At 40.6% G+C, this 19,111-nt stretch overlaps 2 protein-coding genes and 8 non-coding genes across 13 annotated transcripts; all 10 read right to left on the minus strand.

Annotated features, from left to right (window-relative positions):
• Positions 1-1,295: 1,295 nt before the first annotated feature.
• calr (calreticulin) lies at positions 1,296-7,577 on the minus strand. The gene is made up of 9 exons (XM_037114726.1): positions 7,294-7,577; positions 6,663-6,764; positions 5,112-5,315; positions 4,757-4,851; positions 4,341-4,550; positions 4,117-4,230; positions 3,227-3,370; positions 2,829-2,921; positions 1,296-2,671 (listed from the first exon to the last, which is right to left on the minus strand). The coding sequence occupies exons 1-9, from the start codon at positions 7,385-7,387 to the stop codon at positions 2,438-2,440; spliced, it is 1,290 nt and encodes a 429-aa protein (XP_036970621.1). The 5' UTR covers positions 7,388-7,577; the 3' UTR covers positions 1,296-2,437.
• A 1,150-nt stretch (positions 7,578-8,727) lies between these two features.
• Positions 8,728-18,556, minus strand: tor3a (torsin family 3, member A). Of its 4 annotated transcripts, none has more exons than XM_037114730.1 (19): positions 18,473-18,556; positions 17,916-17,959; positions 17,692-17,727; positions 17,457-17,504; positions 16,928-16,977; positions 16,684-16,734; positions 16,460-16,495; positions 16,238-16,273; positions 16,010-16,049; positions 15,785-15,831; positions 15,427-15,492; positions 15,224-15,251; positions 14,934-14,993; positions 13,361-14,184; positions 13,089-13,211; positions 12,077-12,342; positions 11,076-11,251; positions 10,083-10,207; positions 8,728-9,975 (listed from the first exon to the last, which is right to left on the minus strand). In XM_037114730.1, the coding sequence occupies exons 14-19, from the start codon at positions 13,524-13,526 to the stop codon at positions 9,728-9,730; spliced, it is 1,104 nt and encodes a 367-aa protein (XP_036970625.1). In that variant the 5' UTR covers positions 13,527-14,184; positions 14,934-14,993; positions 15,224-15,251; positions 15,427-15,492; positions 15,785-15,831; positions 16,010-16,049; positions 16,238-16,273; positions 16,460-16,495; positions 16,684-16,734; positions 16,928-16,977; positions 17,457-17,504; positions 17,692-17,727; positions 17,916-17,959; positions 18,473-18,556; the 3' UTR covers positions 8,728-9,727. The 4 variants fall into 4 exon arrangements, with proteins under 4 accessions (XP_036970625.1, XP_036970622.1, XP_036970623.1 ...); XM_037114727.1 differs by having other exon boundaries at positions 13,089-13,220; XM_037114728.1 differs by lacking the exon at positions 18,473-18,556 and adding an exon at positions 18,058-18,258 and having other exon boundaries at positions 13,089-13,220.
• LOC119029370 lies at positions 15,066-15,139 on the minus strand. The gene has a single exon (XR_005077976.1). It is a non-coding gene; the product is annotated as a small nucleolar RNA SNORD47 (small nucleolar RNA).
• LOC119029362 lies at positions 16,121-16,201 on the minus strand. The gene has a single exon (XR_005077968.1). It is a non-coding gene; the product is annotated as a small nucleolar RNA snR60/Z15/Z230/Z193/J17 (small nucleolar RNA).
• Positions 16,339-16,419, minus strand: LOC119029361. Its single transcript, XR_005077967.1, has one exon. It is a non-coding gene; the product is annotated as a small nucleolar RNA snR60/Z15/Z230/Z193/J17 (small nucleolar RNA).
• On the minus strand, positions 16,560-16,640 carry LOC119029363. Its single transcript, XR_005077969.1, has one exon. It is a non-coding gene; the product is annotated as a small nucleolar RNA snR60/Z15/Z230/Z193/J17 (small nucleolar RNA).
• LOC119029359 lies at positions 16,804-16,886 on the minus strand. Its single transcript, XR_005077965.1, has one exon. It is a non-coding gene; the product is annotated as a small nucleolar RNA SNORD79 (small nucleolar RNA).
• On the minus strand, positions 17,574-17,642 carry LOC119029365. Its single transcript, XR_005077971.1, has one exon. It is a non-coding gene; the product is annotated as a small nucleolar RNA SNORD75 (small nucleolar RNA).
• LOC119029366 lies at positions 17,814-17,878 on the minus strand. Its single transcript, XR_005077972.1, has one exon. It is a non-coding gene; the product is annotated as a small nucleolar RNA SNORD75 (small nucleolar RNA).
• On the minus strand, positions 18,118-18,199 carry LOC119029360. The gene has a single exon (XR_005077966.1). It is a non-coding gene; the product is annotated as a small nucleolar RNA SNORD74 (small nucleolar RNA).
• Positions 18,557-19,111: the final 555 nt, after the last annotated feature.

Genomic DNA, 19,111 nt, shown 5'->3' on the forward strand with positions numbered 1-19,111 from the left:
CCATTGTCTTCTATTATGTAAATATTAAAGGTGCATTATGCAGTTTTGGGGGAGAATTTTTGACCAGAAGACCTAAACAAACTGAATAAATAAACATTTGTTTTCATGACTGAACAAACTGAATAAACAAACTGATTTAAAGGACAACACAGTTTCATGCTGTTTTACTTTCTTGATGTGTGGCGGACCCTGCCACCTTTCCAGCTTCAAACGGTGTTCTGGGGACCGTATTTTACTCTACGAACAGCTTGTTTATTCACTTATGGTAAAGCTGAATATTTCTGAGTTTGTATTATAACCTCACTAATATTTTAAATAATAAGATTGTGAATTTAAATTTCTTTTCTCCAAAACTACATACTACCCCTTAAAGTAGTAAGCATTTTTTGTGTTTTATGTAGGTCTTACTATGTTTATATGCAAGACCTATTCACTCCACCAGAAATAAAATAATCATGAATCCTTTAACTGGGTTTCCATCCAGTGATGTAAGGAAGTACATTTTCTAACCTTTGAGGTAGCTGACGTGTACTTACTTAAATATGTCAATTTTCTCCTTCCTCCACTTCTGTTATGGTACATTCTGGTTGCAATATTTTACTTATTTTTGTGTTGTAAAAACTAACCATTATATAAATGCTCTACTTTGGCTCTGATGCAGCAAAGTAACTAGTCACTAAATCTATCACATTAATGTAGTCAAGAAAAGAGTTCAATATCTGCCTCCTTTTGGGTACTCGATATGACACTGTTTATATCTTTCTATTAGCCTAAAACCTGTCAGTGATTTTAAACATGGTGGACTGAGTCTATAAAACAAAAGACTTACCATGTGTAAGTTTTCAGCTGTAGGAAGTAAATACCCCAGGTTGCTAAAATCCTTGAAGTACAAGAAGAAAAAAAAACTGAGGATACGAACTCAGCGTCATCAATAAGACCAATGGTGCCTGAAGACAATGTCATGTCAATGTCCTGCATTCAAAATCATGTGTAAGTAGAAGTATTATAACCATAAAGTGGAGCTTATTGTAACCACTTTACACATTACTTGGTTGTTTGATCTATAGTTTTCTCAGACAGTAGAATGAAAGGTATAGTAAGGATTTAAAGTAGCATGAATTATAATTACACATAATGGTTGTAAACGTTAAATTCCACTTCTGCTGTGGAGAAAAAAAACAAATAATGGCAGTAAAAACACAAATAAATATGCACCACATACCCTGCTATCCATGTAAAATCCAGCCATTCCAAATGAAAAGTCACTATAAGTATGACAAAACAAAGATTTCCACTCCTTTTGTCCTGGTTGTTTTTATTGGACAGAACACCTGCCTTTGATTTGTTTGTTTTTTTACACAGCAACATGAAAATCTTTCCACTTCAATTACTACCATTAGTACAAAATGTGTCTTTTACAAAAGGATCATCTTTCAGACTGTTTTTTTGGGACAGTGTGTTGGGTTACAGCAGTGCAGATATATTAGCATTAGTAATGAGGAGACTGGTTGTGTACACACCGACTACAAGTAAACCTAATGTGAACGCGAACTAAACTGTGGAAGCTTTCCTGCTACTGGAGTGCTCCTAATGTACATCTGAGTTTGAGCACAGTTTATTTAGACACATAAGACTACAGTATTTGCATTGAAGTGAAAAAAGTGTTAACTATACAGTACAAAACTATGCAAAGGATTTCCTCTTAAAGCACCCCATATTACCATCCAACAGGTTGTCAAATATATGATGTCAGTCCTGATGCACTCCTATCCTCAAGCTATTATCCTTTTGTTTGAATCAGAGAGGTTTAAATAAGAGCAGGCAAGCTAACCTGCGTAACGATGTCCAACCCTGTGGAATCTTTTTAAGATTGATGTAGCTTTAAAAACAAAAAGGGGAGCATGAGTGACAAAACTGACTTTAAAAAGAAACAAACAAAAAACAAACGCGACTGACTAAGAAGACACACATGATGTAAACAAAAAAAATTTCATGGTATCATCCACAAACCAAATATAACTTCTTTTCATGTCACCACAACATTATACTTCATAAAAACCCAGAATTTTCGCTGAACACAAAATGACGATTTCTATATTTCTCTTGGGTATAAAGTGGAAAGCGATTTAATTATTTTCCTGTCTAGACATTCATTATGACATCTTCGTTTTTATAATAATAATAATAATAATAATAATAATAATAATAATAATAATAATAATAATAATAATAATGCACATGGAAACGGGAAACAAAACAATAATTGCCCTTTTTTTCCCACCTACTTCTCTGTGTTGTAAACAAACAAAGAAATGAAAAACCCCATCCCACCCCACCCCAGCCCCTGGGTGTCAGTCATGAGGGTCGATCATCTCCGGCCTCCTTCCAATGGCTCATTGACAGTCTGCTTGCTTTCTCAGCAGTTCCTGCATGGAGTTTATAACTCATCCTTGAGTTTAGAGTCTGAGCCTTCATCCTCCTCTTCTTCCTCCTCCTGCTGCTCTTCCCCCTCTTCCTCTTCGTCTTCCTCCTCCTCCTCCTCTTCCTCCTCATCCTTCTCCTCTTCCTCCTCCTCTTCCTCCTTGGCCTCGTCTCTCCTCTTGCTGTCCTCTTCCTCACGCTTCTTTCTCTCATCCTCCTCTTGGCTTTCCTTCATCTTCTTCTCTGCGTCCTGGAGAGGATGCACATAAAGAAAGCAAATTTAAAAAACAACAACAATAAAAATAGGATTCCTTATAAATCCATCACAAAATACTTAATTTAACAAGCAGGATGCATGTTTACATGTTGTTTGCATGTTGAGTTTTGAAAAGAAAGTTTAGGCTGACCTTAGTTTTTCCCCACGTGTCATTGCCCACTTCCTCTGCCAGGTTTGGGTCATTAGTGATCAGGAAGTTATCGAAAATGGTACCAGACTTGACCTGCAGCAACGAAGAAAAAGAGTTAAAGTTATGAGGTACTTGCAAACCGATACAATAAAAGAAAAGCCACACTGTTATTCAAACATGTGCCCTCTATCTCCACAACAACTTGATTTATCTTCACTGAAAATTGAGAACAAACAATTTTTCACCCAATGTTTCTCAAACACAGTGACTCTAACCGAAGTAAGCACGAACACACTGTATGTAAAAATGTTCCTATTCCTGGATGGATATAGTTGGAATGAGAGTCAAACACCAGTTTTTCAGCTTGCATTAATCAGTCAGCTTCCGTGTCTTCTTACCTGCCACAAGTCAAGTCCAATCACGCCGATGCTGTCGTATTTATAGATCTCAGAGTCAGCTGTGTACTCTGGGTTGTCAATCTCTGGGTGGATCCACTTGCCTTTGTAGGCAGGATTGCTGATCTCACTGGGCTTCCACTCACCCTGTTGACAGCAAACAGACAGAGAGCCAGAGTGTGGTAAGTGTTAGAGGAATGTGTCAAAGTCCTTCAGAAATAGGAATGTGAATATTAACAAAAAAACATGCTCCATCTTTGCATTTTGCGATGACAACCTTCCCTTGTGGAAATTCTTCGGGGGCGTACGTTTTTTGCATTATTATTCATTATTTATTAAATTGCAAAATAGGGAGCAGAAAATTATCTCGCATTTCCAGATCCACAAAGTGTGTCAGTTCTGGAGAAACATCTGGCTGCCCCATTGTCATACTGCAATAGGCAAAAAAACCCAAACACTTTTGTTTGTATTTATTTAAACCAATGACAATCGACTTGGGTATTGAAAGGCCCAAATTACAGCGTCAGTGCCCGTGCTAAATAATGTAGGAGGGAACTTGGTTTGTTGGAACATTTGCATGTGGGCAGGCAAGTCCTTGAACTGAAATGCCTAAATCCCCACAAAATAAAAAGAAATGGTAACAACTGCTATCTTATTTATGTTTGTACCATTAGCAACCAGGTTGGGGTGAGGGTAGTTAACCCTTGCAGTGTGTAGCATCTTCAAGCATTGTACCTACATGCTCAGAGGTTGTTACGGTTTTCTACAATAATGAGGATTTTGAAAAACACACAGGCAGCTAATGGCAGACTTATACCAACACTCATCCGGAGAGTCGGACTACCTATTGACTGATTACTGTATATTAATTGCCATTATCATTCACAGTTTACCTTGTAGTCAGGGTTAGTGACCATAGGTGGCTCCCACTCTCCGTCCATCTCTTCGTCCCAGTCATCAGGCTTCTTGGCATCAGGATCTGGGATATTCTCAGGTTTGTCCCAGTCCTACAAAATATACAGCCAGAGATGAATAAATGAGTAGAACTAAGATAATGGGGCACAAATGGATGAAGAAAAATACAGAATTCCAGGGTGTCTCCAGCTGCCCGACTGACCTCTGGTTTCTTATCATCGGGGTCGGGAATCTTCTCTCTGTCATCCCAGTCCTCTGGCTTTTTGGCTTCAGGGTCTTTAATCTTTTTGGGAGGCAGGAAGTCCCAGTCATCCTCCAGATTGCCGGACTCGACCTTCTTATTGTCGATCTTGACCTCGTAGGTGTTGTCTGGGTTGACGATCAGCGTGTACAAGTGGGTGTACTCATCATCCTGCAAGGTGTAAAAGACAAGTTCGCAGCTGTTCTCTGACTTTGTTTTATTCATGGAGGATTTACATATAATGGTTTTATGATGCAAAACACTTTCAGTGTTAGTGAATCGTAACAAACTTTAGACCAGTTTTTTGTTGCACCAGGAATTATAAATAGCTCACAATTAGAAAAACATATGCTGTTTCCGAAGTAAACACGTCTCACCTTGCATCTGATGTCCTTGTTAATCAGGTGGTTCTTGCCTTTGTAGTTAAAGATGACATGAACCTTCTTTGTGCCAGGGCCACAAATATCAGGACCTGAACAGGCAAACAAACAGATAAATAAGTAAAAATGTGGAATCTAATCTAAATCCTACAATTGAAAAACAATAATGATAATACAATACACTTTGCCAGACAAAATGCGTACATTGTTTTTATAAAAGTGAGTCACTGGTGTATACGCCATAATTAAGACCTGTCAAACTGTGTGGAAACATAATGAGAAGAAGATGACATGTGCTATTATCACTGAAGAATAAACATAAGAAACAGAGTCTTAAACCATCCACACTCACCAAACATGATATTGTAGACGGAGTCTCCATGCATCTCCTCCTGGTTGAGGCCAGAGGGGAACAGTTTGATGTATCCTCCACCACAGTCGATGTTCTGCTCGTGTTTCACCGTGAACTGGATGACTAGAGGCTGGCCTTGGTTGCTGAAGTCATCAAAGCGAGCCGACAAGGCGTAAAAGCGGGCGTCCTGGCTGGTCTGCAGACCTGTAGTGAAAAGAAAGGTATGTCATTGCAACGTATGAAGGTTGTCCCAAGTTGTACAGCTGAGAGATGGCCAGATGTGATGATGTCATGCAGAGGCTGCTCCACAGACAGTGAATAATGGAACAAGTGTGAGACACTGACAACACCCACAGTGATTTCACTGGGATACTGGCACAGCTGATGGACAGTTTATTGGATCTGATATTTAGTGTCAAGCCCACAGCACTATCCGATTGGTTACACTTCACCAGCAAAAGCCAATCAACACTGAACAATTGGAATCTCAAATCCAACTGGTAATTATATTATTTCATAAATGCAGTGGCTTATTTACCCCTAAAATGTAGCATGGTGGAAGTATAAAGGAGTAGAAAGGGGTAAGTACAAGTACCTCAGAATTTACTTCAGTACAGTACTTACTTAGAAATTACATAGTTATATGTTATGTTATATTACAATAGTTATTCTATCTACTAATGTGTATTACACATTATATATGTTCCGAAATGGTCATCGGTCTTCTTGATTACTCATCTGCCCTGAACAAAAAAACTAAAGAAAATCCCTGCTAGAGGCCCTACATTCAGAGTAATGTCATTTATATGAAATCTCTCAATCAAAATTAACACAAGAATTAATAGACTCAGTACTTCCATGTCATCTGAACTTCGAAAAGTGTTATTCACTTCCAGCTCTGATTTCCTGGTCAAAGGATGGAGAGTTGCATGTGTAGATTTTTGATTACCAATGACAGTCGCTGCCCCTTTATCCTGGTGTGAGCTACGCAGACACCTTAAACATGACTGTTTGATAAACAGGGAACAATAGGATTAAGGACTATTTGACCAGAATGCACGGCCTGTTTCTGAACCCTGGTACATTCACGGTCTTGATGGTCTCCAGCTTGTTTATGTTGTGTAATAGTCCTCAGGTTGATTCTTTTAAGTAAATGCTCGTTCCTCTATGTGAAACTTTATAGGACTCCATTGTAAAAGAGATTCTGAATCTCAGCTGGATTATTCCTGGTATAATAACAGTTAAATAATAAATAAATAAATAAATAAATAAATAGTTTTAAAAACACCTTGTAGCCTTTGTTAAAGAGTTGATCTCGCCCTAACATTGTGCCAAATGGTCCTTTTAATCCTAAAGAACAAAACCGAAACTTAAATAAATCCCAAGCAAGCACCACTTTAAGTCTCTCTCTAAACTTCCTCGACACACCCAGCTGATAACAGATGATATACACCCATATTGTAAAGAGACACAGCTCAACACCCAACACAGTGAGAAAACAATGTGGGTGTTGACCACAGATCCACGGCAGGTGGATACCTTTACACTCACCTTTGTCTTTCTCAGCATCTCCGTAGAACTTCCCTGCAGTCAGGACAAACTTGCCGTAGTCGGTCTTGTGCTTGGATTCCACCCAGCGACTCTTCCAGGCATCTGGCACAAACAAGAAAGAAAAGGTTCAGCCGCACAGCAGTCACTCACAGGCCCCTGATCCACCACACTGATGATGCATCAGTGCAGGTGCACTGGGAGTGGGTTACGCTGCAGGGGGCAGGCTGCATGGTGTTTAATGTGAGGATGGAAGTGCGAGGGTGAAGGAACAGGACAGATAAAGGTAAAGAGGGTTAACAGTGAATGACCGGAGGAGGGGATGAGCAGTAGGGGGAGGGTGGGAAGGCAGATGTTGGATGATAGCTGGGGGTGAAACGGAGAGGACGGAGAGGAAGGGAGGAGAGAGAGGGGTCAAAGGATGAACAGTGCCCATGTAGAATAAATGCATCTCAAAATGAAGCATTAGGCAAACAATGGATCACATACACGGAGGCAGAATTAACAGATAGCAACCGGTTTAACCATACAAACACCGATCCAGTGCTGCACTATGCGACAGATTCACAGTTTCAACAAAATCACGACCACACGGTTACATAATGAAGGAGCAGTTCTGTGTGAAGGACCTCACCCGCGTCTTCGAACTGCTCTCGAAAATACACAGAGGACTCGGCCAGGACAGATGCGGCCGACACGGCCAGCAGCAGCAGCGACAGGGCTGTCATGGTGACGAGCTGGAGCACGCTGCCGAACCCAAAGCGAACCAACTGCGACGATAAATTACTGTTAGTAATGTCTGTACACCGTGCAGGAGCTGCCGTTTGTCAGTCCAGTCCTCTCACACAGGTTACAGTGGAAAAACGCTGCCGCTTCTCTCCTTCTCTCCTCTCGGCTCGGAACAGATGTCTGAATCTGATTGGACGGCGGCCGCGACTCTGAATGAGGAAGCGTTACCGCTCTCGGCCAATCGGAGGAGAGGAAATCCGAAAGAATAATCGCTGCAGCCAATGGGAGCAGACCACGCGTTTGCTTGATACACGCCCAAGGAAGGCTGATGCGCCGTGGGGGAATCACAAGGGGAGGAAATCACTGTAACATGGATAAATCAATAATATCCGTTTTCTTTTAAATGTTTGTGAAAGCAAAATAAATGTAATAGATTAAAATGTGTGTTCATCATCGAGGATTCTCTCGTGAAATGGTTTGAAATTAAAAAAAAAAATACTCCGTTTCTAATTACAAGCAGTCTTCTTTCATAAAAACAACTATTTTATTAAAAGGGTTGAAAACACACGTATGCCATCTTTCTTTGAATGTGTAAACCAAAAGTGTAACTGCTATAAAATGCCTCTAATGTCACTGAAAAAAATTAATGTATGTGATTTGGAAATCTCAAATCTCAGAACCCAAATCTTTAGGTGACAGAATAACTTAAAAACCAATTGGGATGCCACAAAAAAGCTCATGCATTTAAGATGTTATACTCAGATTTAAAGTGAGAACAGAAAAAAACTATGAAAACAGCCCTCTAGTGTCTGATATTGCATCGTTCTTCTTAAATATGCAACTGAAGTAACAAATAGCTAAATTAATCTTTGATGGACTACCAGTTATTTTCATAAACAGCATCTCTGACTATTATTTTCTTGAGAAATACTGTAGAACGCCTACAACAACATGAATGTTAAACGTTGAAATATAAGGGTATTCCATTTATACACATGGAAACACAAAACAGCAATTGTTCACATTTGAGTAGTTGAAACCAGGGACTTTTTCTTTGTTATTCTTACCAAGCCTGAAAGCCAGTCAATCCTAAACTAACATTAACTGCTGTCGCTCTGTGTTAATGAAGCAGACGAGAGCGCACATAAAGGACATCCATGGGACTGAAATCCACACTCTGGCAGCATTAAACTTAAATCATTCACAATAAAAATGTTGACAGATGTAAATTGCTACGAATTGTTCCACAGGGTCCCTTTAAAGAAAGAGAAAGATGGTGGGTGTCGTGCGAAGCTGAGACCGAACCCCCCTCAAATACATTGAATAAAAACAACTCCTGTTGGTTTACTGTGGGTGTTTATTTTCTCAAAACCATTTCTGACATCTCTTCATATGTTCTTCTTGTGATGTGACTCTGAGCTATAGAGTCACTTAAGCAGACCGACTCAGACCGGTGTGAGAGTATGTGAAAGGGAATGCATGAATTGTGGAGATAAACCAATGCGTCAACATAGATTTGTGAACTATGCCCCAAATTAACAGCAATATATTAAGTAAAGATGATATCCAGACATTTAACACGTTTCTATGAATCAATCAAATTACAGACGATAAAAAATACATTATTAATAGTCATCAAATGTATTAAACACATAAAATCTAACTTTCAAACAGATTCATTGCTTCTGAAAACATTTCCAGGGAAAGATTTCAAGTAACATTTGCATCACAGCACCATGTACGTTAGCTGTTACAACCTCCATACTGTTCACACAACAGTGCTGGCCAATATGTTCTACTGGCTTACAGCAGCACCAGTGTGCATTCAAACAACTCCACTGCTCTCTCCAAATAAATAAATAATGTCGATACGAGCACAATGCCTGACATGCAAAATACTAACACATGAAGTATGACATTATCTCAACGTAAAAAAGTGCAACTCAGAATTTGGCAAAGATGAACAGACATAAATAGTTGGATAAAAATGTATTCCTCTGTGACACACACTGCACAACCACGAACACCGTTTTCTTCAACTCGCAGTCTTGATTCAAAGCGGGCAGGTGAGGTAGAGCAGCGATGCTGCACACGATGACCGTCTAGCACGTCCCACATCTGCAGGGTGGGTCGTGCTTCTTTCCCCTCTGGATCTGCCCCGCAGCCTGACCTTCTCTGAGGGACCTGGACAGACACATGTTGTATCTTTGGGGACCGGGTGTGGGGAGTACATAGAGCAGAGCAGAGTAGACACATCCCCTCTGTGGCTCTGTATGCAGATGGGCTGGTAAAGCGATCTTACACCTCCTCCAGGTCTCTGTCCGTGTGTGTGTCTCCTTCTAGGGGAGAAAGAAGTTGATCCGCTGGGGTATGGACTTGCACCCCTGGGCAGAGAACAGTCTCTCCTCTTTGGGGACATATAGCATCGCCTTGGCCACCTCATCCAGCGTAGCTTCATCCGTCTCCAAACCCCGCGCTGCATAGGCGTCCCGCGCACAGAGCTTAACGTGGCGGTACTCCAGAGGCAGGAATGGCACAAAGAAGTCGATCAAGTGGCCGGACATCAGCTCACTCTGAGCAAATCCACCTGGGAAGGAGAGCCATATGGAAAAAATGTTCAGGAATTTTCACAATTAAAGTTTCACCGCTAGATGTCTCATGTTACACTGCAAAAGACACGCGAGAGCAGCTCACCTTGAGACTCCATAGTTTCAGCACGTAGCCGGTGCTCCAGGTCTTCCATACCGATGTCCTCTCGATTTTGACCGGAGTGCCAGAAGTCCAACGCTACATCATTGATTGTTGCTCCGCCTATATTACTGCAGACGCAACAAGAATATTACATAAATTCTCTGCATTGGTGGAGATTTGATTACTTCAGGTTTGGCTGGTGCATGTGTTTGATCAAGGCTGTCAGATCAAAGTAGTGGAGTCAAACTGTATAAAGAATAGATTGCACTCAGACAAATAATCACAGATGAGGGTTGACCAACAATACACATTTCATGCTTACGGGGTAAATCCACCATTTTTACACATTATTTACACAGAGAAAGCTGCATGCAATCTCTGTATCTATCAATCTATCTGTAAGCTAAAACATATTCCATCCCTTCTTCTTCCTTTTAACAACCTGGCACATACATTACCCACAATGCAATTTAGCTACTGAGTGACATCACTGGTGGCAGTTTATCAGATTCCATGCAGCTTCCTCTGGAGCCACAAAAGACTTGATGCTACTTTTTCACATTTGCACATTTTACTTTAAAGATGTCAAATTTCTGGAGTTACCCTTAAAATCAAAAGAACATCATACTCAGCAAGGGATAGATTATTGTAATTATTGTGACACAAATCTTTTTCTACTAAATGTAGTGCTGATTTTTGGAGTATTAGTGATTATTAATCATTATTTAAGTGCAACATAGTGGCTGCAAGCCTCTCCTACATCGTATCGCATAACATTAAGGTGAAAAATGTGTTTCTATATTTGACTGAGCAGATTATCTGTCATCGGACGTGAGTAATTGGAAACATAATATATCCATGAAGAGAGCAAATGGAGACAGGGGAAGGACAATCCTTCATCACAGATGAGCTGCCAGAGTTGCAATAAATTCTGAGTGGTAGCGAGTTTTCTGACCCAGCTTCATCAGACGGGACGTGCCTGATGTATAAACCAACCTGAGGAAGAGGAAGATGGCTCTGCGGTAGCTGACGCCATCTACGTTGTCATAGTGGTCCATGTAGGGTTTGATGGCATCGATGAGGCCCGGGTGAAGCTTCTCAGCCTCGTCAAAGATGAACAGGGTCTGAGGGCAGCGCAACACCATGTCCCGGATGGCCTCTCTCAGCTGGCCCTGGATACAGAGAGGGTGATCAGAATCTGGATCAGGTTTGAAACCCACTTATTGAGGCCTTCTTGATTTTTGCAATGGAGCCTGCCTTTGTGATTTTTGGTTTCCGATTTACTGATAACCGAGCACAGTACAAGTCTAACCTCTGTTTTTTGGTTTCATGGAATGCCCTTGGATTCAAAGAGCCGCTGTTCTTTGATAGCCGCATTCAGGAAGCAGCCCTTATGTGGCATTTGCTCTTTTTTAAATCAGAATCACTTTATTGCCAACTAGATTTTCAAAATGTTCCTTTCCTTATACCGTGTGTAAACAGTTAAGCCACTTACAAGAGAAATGTTCACTGGGCTTTAATCATGAGGGAAAAGGAAATGTAATTGAACATTTTTAAAATCTATTTTTATTGCCACCATTCAACCTTGTAATCTCATTTAGGGGAGACCTCACCGAGACAGGTAGAAGAAATGCCAACATTAACAGATTCTGAACATTTTGATAGTAAGAGTTTAAAGGTTATCATGTGTACTATACCCTGTTAAATCAGTGTGTGTATTAATACTGTGTCAATATTAGTTTGTAATGTGACGCAGTGACTACGAAACTGTGTTTAGAGGGGACCAGGTGAGCTGGTCCAAGCTGGACAAACACAGTGTTCCAAAAAGCCAAGTATGTTAGTACTGTTTGATTTGAACAAATAATCGTTATCATGCGCCGAATTACAAAACACAGATTAAACATCTGACTAAAGCAAGCGGGCCTCCGAGAACGTGTCCTGAGTGATCCTGGCACGGAGCGTCAAACTCCGTGCCAAGAGGGCTCTGCGCAGCTCACCTTGTACGTGTCCACCAGTCTAGCATGTGGGAAGTGGAACGGGGCGATGAACAGTCGGACACACTCACTCTTCACCCCATCGCGATACAGGTTATCTGCGATGATCCGGGCCACAAAGTTCTTGCCGGTGCCAGACCAGCCGTGGAACGAGAGAGTCAGGGGTTTGTTGGACTCGGGGTTGTTGATGAAACCCTGGATGGCTTTCAGAACCACGGACTGAGCCAGGTGCTGTCCGTGGAGCTTCGTCTGGAGGTCCTTCGACAGACCTGCACAGAAAATACTTTTAGGTTTCAGCATATACTTAGTTTTACATTATATATTAATGTGTCTCTTTAAAGTATGTGATCCACCAGGAAATACATTTGAAAACTAAAAGTGTGGGGCCCTTTCACATCTCAGGTTGGACATGTGTAACAAATTTACCTTTCCTATATACCTGGTGTCATTTGCATAATCTTGCAAGCCTTATAATAAACAGTATTCTTTATGCTGTTTGTGGCTAGAGCAACTGGAACTATATAAAAGTTGAAAGATGTACAAGGCTCCGACGTGAGTCCATGTTTCTTGGGTCCAGTGTTAACGGTCTGGCAGATTATTGGTGAAGAATTTTAATATTCAGAATTTCATGAAGTTCTAAAACAAACTTTGAAATATGTGATTTTTATTTAAACAAGCTGTTCTCAGAGGAAAATAAGATCCTATAGACACTGTTTGATGCTACAAACGTGGCAGGGTCCGCCAAGCATAAACAAAAAACAGAACGCATGTTTATTTTCTCTGAAAGCAGTTCATCTGCTGCCCTATCCAATGAATGCAGGGCCATTTCAGAGTCTAAAGTCAGGCTTATAAAGCAGGGTGTATTATGTGTCTTTCACATGAGCTGTAAATGTGTAACTACAATAAAAAAGCCAACAAGAAACACAGACACCGAGTTAAAAAGAAAAATCCCCGTGAGAAACATGATCTGTGAGCTCGTACATGCAGTGGGTCATGTAAGCAAACAGCCACCTACCTGTGATGTTGTTGGTTATCCTGCAGTCTCCGGACTCACAGCACTGGCCCAGACTACAGTACCACTGATGCAGCAGGCTGATGTAGTCCTGAGGAAAACCTGCCCACAGGTCCCTGGTAGGAACTGTCACATCAACAACCAGACGAACAGTACAGTGACATGAACACCGCTCACAAGAAATTGTGGCAAATTTAACAATTATAGATTTTGTTCGCATGCACAAATTCATTCATTCAAAAGTCCCATTATTTCACTCGGCTCAGTCTCGTTACCTTGCTGTGTAGCATCGTCCTGGTTCGGCTGACAGTCCCCCTCCCATATGTTGCAATAAATGTAATTAAAATAGTAAGTGGAGACATTAGAAATGCTGTCGAACTGGAAGAAGTCGGCCTCTGCGGACAGAGCCCAGAGCACAGGCAGTAACCACCGCGCAGACATCGGAGAAGAGGATGGTCCGAGGCGGTCGAGAGGAGGCTGCACACGGCGTCCCGATCTCACGTTCTCCCATTTATCTTAAGCTTGCAGTCTGCTGGAGGCCTGCTCTGTGTGGGGCACTCACCCCTCTGCTCATGGAGGCGAACCGGGGCGCTCGTTTTGTCCACAAGACAGCGCCTGGCGGTCATTTAGCCCCGCCCGTCTTTTACGGCATCGCCATTAGCTTAATTCAATGACTTTTTCCGTCATCCACTAGCTCGTAGAAGAGGTTAACTGGAACACTATGACGTTTAAATAAGCGTCCAACCTTACAGCCGCCCGTGAGAAATACTCAGGAGTAAAAAACAAAGCTACCACTGGCTAGTGACGGGACGCGGCCATTGACAGCCGTCGAATGTACAGGAAATGGGTAGACAAGACAATAGCGTCATTTCCGGTGAGGTTCCTCAAATTCAGAGCACGGTAGCTCATCCTCTTTTCAGTTCGGGCCAACATAATGTTTATTCACTTCGTTTATGTCAAAGATTTGACAGAGTAACACAAGACTTGTTTCAAGTTTCAAATTGCTTTTATTTTCCACATACACTGTTCATTTTAGCATTAAATCATCCAAGTTGTTGTTTCATTGTCCACAGGATCTCTGGTCATCCAAAAACAGCACCTGAGAAAAATCAGAAACATTGATCTGTTAATATGGGACCTGTCATTTTTAATATTTTATGTCATGTTCTGCTGTGAACAAACTAAAAATCATTTCGCCACAACTAATGGAATTTTATTCCACTTGGGTTCCAGCACTATGTGTCTTAATTAGAGGTAAGATCTTTAGCCCGAGCCCAAGCCCGACCCGGCCTGAAATTCGGGTCGGGCCTAAAATGTCAATCATTACGTTCGGGTCGGGCTCAGGCTTCTCTCTCGCAGACTTTTTTTAAAATAAATATATGTTTATAAAAATGTATACTAAAACGATGTGTGGATACTAAACTAAGGAATACTTGTTGTAAATAAATAATTTGGATAAAACAGAGAAGGCGGCGCTGTAAGGTAATTGCTATATAAACTACTACTAAACAGGAGGTGCAGAGCAAGAGCACGCTTTGCGCACGGCTTTGCGGACATTTCGTGAACGTAATCTTGAAATTTCGGGTTTGCTTCGGGCTCGGGCCTGCAAATCAAGTTAATTGGTCGGGCTCGGGCTGGGTCGGGCTTTAATGCCTGCGGGCCTGGGTCGGGTCGGGCTGGATTTTTTAGGCCCGATCTTACCTCTAGTCTTAATCCCCCTTCTTCCTTTAACTGCCAATTCAATGTTTACAGTGAAATTCCCATAGTTATAATTCAATAAGTTTACCATTTATATATTTAATATAATCTAAGACAGACTACACTTTAAGCCAGCAGGTTCATACTCACTTGAAAGCAGAACTGTTTCACAGGCTTGCTCCTCAGGACCAAATGATTTCAGGGATGTTCCTGAAGGGGTAAAGTGATTCATGAAAGGACAACCAGCAACATGGAACAGAAAATAATGTTCACTGACCACATGACCTCAGAAATAATGGAACGGTAAGGGTTATAATCAGTAGAAATCATTTGGCAGAATCTTTTCATCACAGGCAGTGTGGACAATTCTTTGAATTTGGCACCCACAGAAATTATGCTGAACATGGTGCAGTCAAGTCAAACCAATTTAAAATGCTTACCAAGATCAGCTTTAGATCCTGGTTGTTCCTGGAAATGGAAAAAGAATAACCTTATTACAAGCTGGTGACTGGTTGATTGACATTAATTCACTGGGGTTCTCAGTAACACATCATCTACATTGAAGTTCAGGTCAGACATTTGTTAAGCCATCACTGAACCCATGGCAACCATTTTGCAGCTATGAGTGCATCTGCATTCTCACCTCAGTTGATCTCAACTCCTCCATTCACATCGGCCTCTGAAGCGAATCCCCTGATGCGAGGGGGGCCTAAATTTAATAGGAACACAAACATTAGGATGAAGATCTACACACTGACCACGTCATCTAGAGCTAATGTACAAACGACTCCATGGTTTCAAGTCAGTCTGTCACACAGGCCAGTCTACAGGGATCAGAGGGTTTACTATAAACCAGGATCCATCCAATTCATGTGCAGCTCTTGAGACCCAGAGGCAACAGTTCTTAGACAATGGCATAGATTTAGTGACAAATTCAAGACTCCAACTCCACTGGTCATCTGGGTGTGAGTTGCTTTAAGCGGCAACAATTATGTACTCACCATGTTTGTGTGACATCATGTGCTCAGGACAGTCAATTCTGGTTCAGCTGTGAAATTAGAATACTTGGATATGAATTATGATTCTAAAAAAATAATTTCTTTTCTTAATACAATCCAGATCAGAATAAGTGACTAGTTTCCTCAACTGGATCAGCGACCTGATTCAAATTCATCACATCTGAGTGCCATTAGCTGCACATGCCACACTGATGACATGATACTTACCACAAGGCTGTGAAGAGTTCGACAGCAAGGTTTCACACATCTGGATAGGACGAGAGAGAGTAGGTTTGTCATTATGGCATTTAATAATTGAGGATTTTATCACAATTATGGTTGACACATCAGCTAGGAGCGAAAGACAAGCATAATCTTCATGGTTTAATCTGCTGAACTATGCTCTCATCATTGTATCATGCAATTAAAGGATTACACATGCACATCTTAACTCACCTTCAATTGTCCTTTTGTAGCACCACATTCTTCCAACTGAAAATAAAAAAATTGAGAATTTAAACATCCCTTCAGAAATAAAGCCTCACATTTCATGCAAGCTGACACATCAGCTAGGAGCGAAAGACAAGTATAATCTTCACGGTTTAATCTGTTGAACTATGCTCTCATCATTGTATCAAATGCCATTTTAGATAGTTGTGCATCAGCTATTCAGCTCACCTTCACTCAGTCCCTTAGTGCCAAATGGTCTTCATTCTGAAATATGGGAAGAGAGATTAACACAACTTCTCAAATCAAGAGGCCTTACTGGTCATGGAGGCCGACACATCAGCTAGGAGCGAAAGACAAGCATAATCTTCATGGTTTAATCTGCTGAACTATGCACTCATCATTGTATCAGACCAGTTTAAAAATCAGTGTTTATGCTAAAGTGCAACACTCACCTGTAGTTGAGACAAGAATGTGAAGACTGGATCCAGGAACATGTGCACCATCTGCAAGTCAGTTGCCAGAAATTAATAAAACCCCATATTCAAAAATACATGTAGACATTTCTGCATCTGCACTGCATCAGTTCAAAAGATCTCTTTCACTCTTAATCAGAGAGATTCCCAATGTTTTATAAACATGATCATCATTGACAGTTTGTTTCAGAGGAACACCAAGTAAGGTAAATTTGTTCATTACCTGCTTTGGATGTTGTCTAAAGCAGGCAGTTCAAATCATCCCACAAGATCCTGTAGGAAACCACAGAATGAGCAATCAAAAGAGACTACATAAAAAGGCATGCAGGCATCAAGTTCTGTGCCTCAGATTATTCAACTGGTGGGTTGAATTTATCGTCATCCATCTAGTCAAGAGTAGCAAATAAATGTCATCACTGCAGCACAGTGTGCATGTAGGATAAAGTCAGACTGATGCTTCTCTAGGTGTCACGTGGAAAAGCTACTATAGCTACTGTTTAACCCTCAAATGTTAAGTTCCTGCTTTCTGTGTAGCACAAACTTAACACATGGTTGATTAAAACTTCCAGCACAACACGTTTTAGATAATGTAGTATCCATTGTAACATTTAACCAAATATCCAGTTTGATGGCACATGCTACATCCATCTAGTGTTGCAATATTAGACCAGTAAAAAGCCCCATCACATCAGGTCACCTTGGAGAAGCATAAATCCATCCTTACTGCCCTTTCAAGTAAGCCTGAACCTTACCTCTTTCTGTGCCACCGTTAGCATCATGTCCCTTGACTTTCCCGCTTCCTGTGAGGAAATGTTACAACTTCAGTCTCATTCCAGTCATGTCAAGCACAAGAGAAGCTCAACTAGAGAAGCCTCAGTGTAAAATTGCTCAGAAATCACTTCTGTCCACTACTCTTATCTTTAAAATCATCACTGGCTTCTAGTTAGAATAATTTGGATTACTTTCTTCAAAAGGCAGTCAACTTACCAGTATTGTATTTGAAGATGTTCAAAACATGTGGACCTGAATGGGGGAAATGCATTTGAGTTACAGAGCTCATATCAATGATCCAACTTTTGTAATTGGTTAAAGTTAAATGTCTTTTATTCAACTTCAGTAATGCAGTTTTCAGAAATCACTTCTGTCCACTACTCTTAATTAAACATCATTAGTTGCATATTCATAAACTATAGCATTTAACATTTCCTTACCTTCTAATAGCCAACTCCATTTTACTCAGATCCTCTCGACAGCCCTGCAAACAAATCAGAAAAAGGGTAGTTTTAACATCAATTTTGAAACTATGCAATTTGTAGATTAGGATTTTAAACAATCCCGTGGTGTAAAACACACCCTACACAGGAGCTGTGCAGCCATCTTGAAGCTAAAATTAAGCTTAAATCAAGCAGTCGTCCCATACTGTCAGAATAGTTGGCGTTTCTTCACTATTATTCAGATGTCCCTACCAACATATATATCATCATATAGTCATGGGACGACGATTAATCATTCGCCTAAACCAAGAGAATAAAAGTGAGATTAGCTGGATGGCTAATTAGCATCTCAGCATGCGCACTGAGGCACGTGGTAACGTTAGAGGCCTGCACGTTCGCAATGTTACTGAACCAACCGTTTACCTTGAAGCAGCGACGGTTTAGAGGAGTAAATATACAGAATGCATATTTACCTCCTTTGTTTTCACTGTTAAACGCTTCAAATATATTACGGGTTCAAAAAGAAAAAACACTGATGAAAAGTTATCTTTTACCTGCTGCTGTGGAGGAAGAATGAGGACAGGCAACGGGTGCAGCTTGACTTTATAGAGATTGGCGCAAAGGCTGCTGGGAAAAATAGTCCAACGTCTACTCTGGCGCCTCTGGCGGAATGTCCGGTTATCGATTGGAAAAACAGGAGGAAAAAAACACTGTATAAAACACCGTAAATCAAATAAATGAACTAACAGTTTATTATTATTATTATTATTATTATTATTATTATTATTATTATTATTATTATTATTATTATTATTAATAATAATAATAATAATAATAATAATAATAATAATAATAATAAATCAAACTTAAATTAAAGTACAAAATAAAAACTTTATCTATGGGGGGACAATCTATAAAAATCACAATTCCTGTCTGTGATACCTACATTTTATTCATTGAATCTAATGTTGTTGCATTTCATATTTTCTCAGGACAAATTATCCTTATAAGCACAGATTACATATATGCTATTTATGCATGATGCTTATTCACACAGGCTGCATTTCCAGATGGGTTGAAAAGGGACAACTTTCCAGGGCACCCACAGTCCCTTGTTTGTTAACTGTGATCAGTTGGTTATTTTAGGGCAATTAATGCAAAATGTCAAGTAAGGTGGCAATTATCTAAAGGGT

The sequence above is a fragment of the Acanthopagrus latus genome, chromosome 11 (assembly GCF_904848185.1).
Source record: "Acanthopagrus latus isolate v.2019 chromosome 11, fAcaLat1.1, whole genome shotgun sequence".
Taxonomy (NCBI): Eukaryota; Metazoa; Chordata; class Actinopteri; order Spariformes; family Sparidae; genus Acanthopagrus; species Acanthopagrus latus.

Excerpts from the sequence above, each read along its gene's own strand:
- calr (XM_037114726.1), bottom strand. The coding sequence starts at position 7,387 with ATGACAGCCCTGTCGCTGCTGCTGCTGGCCGTGTCGGCCGCATCTGTC. Across the intron at positions 6,765-7,293 it reads AGAGCAGTTCGAAGACGCGG|ATGCCTGGAAGAGTCGCTGG; the intron begins GTGAGGTCCTTC and ends TGTTTGTGCCAG. Across the intron at positions 4,231-4,340 it reads CCGATGATAAGAAACCAGAG|GACTGGGACAAACCTGAGAA; the intron begins GTCAGTCGGGCA and ends TATATTTTGTAG.
- tor3a (XM_037114729.1), bottom strand. The coding sequence starts at position 13,526 with ATGTCTGCGCGGTGGTTACTGCCTGTGCTCTGGGCTCTGTCCGCAGAG. Across the intron at positions 13,221-13,360 it reads GGACGATGCTACACAGCAAG|ATGTGACAGTTCCTACCAGG; the intron begins GTAACGAGACTG and ends GTCTGGTTGTTG. Across the intron at positions 10,208-11,075 it reads GCCATCTTCCTCTTCCTCAG|TAATATAGGCGGAGCAACAA; the intron begins GTTGGTTTATAC and ends TTGCGTCTGCAG.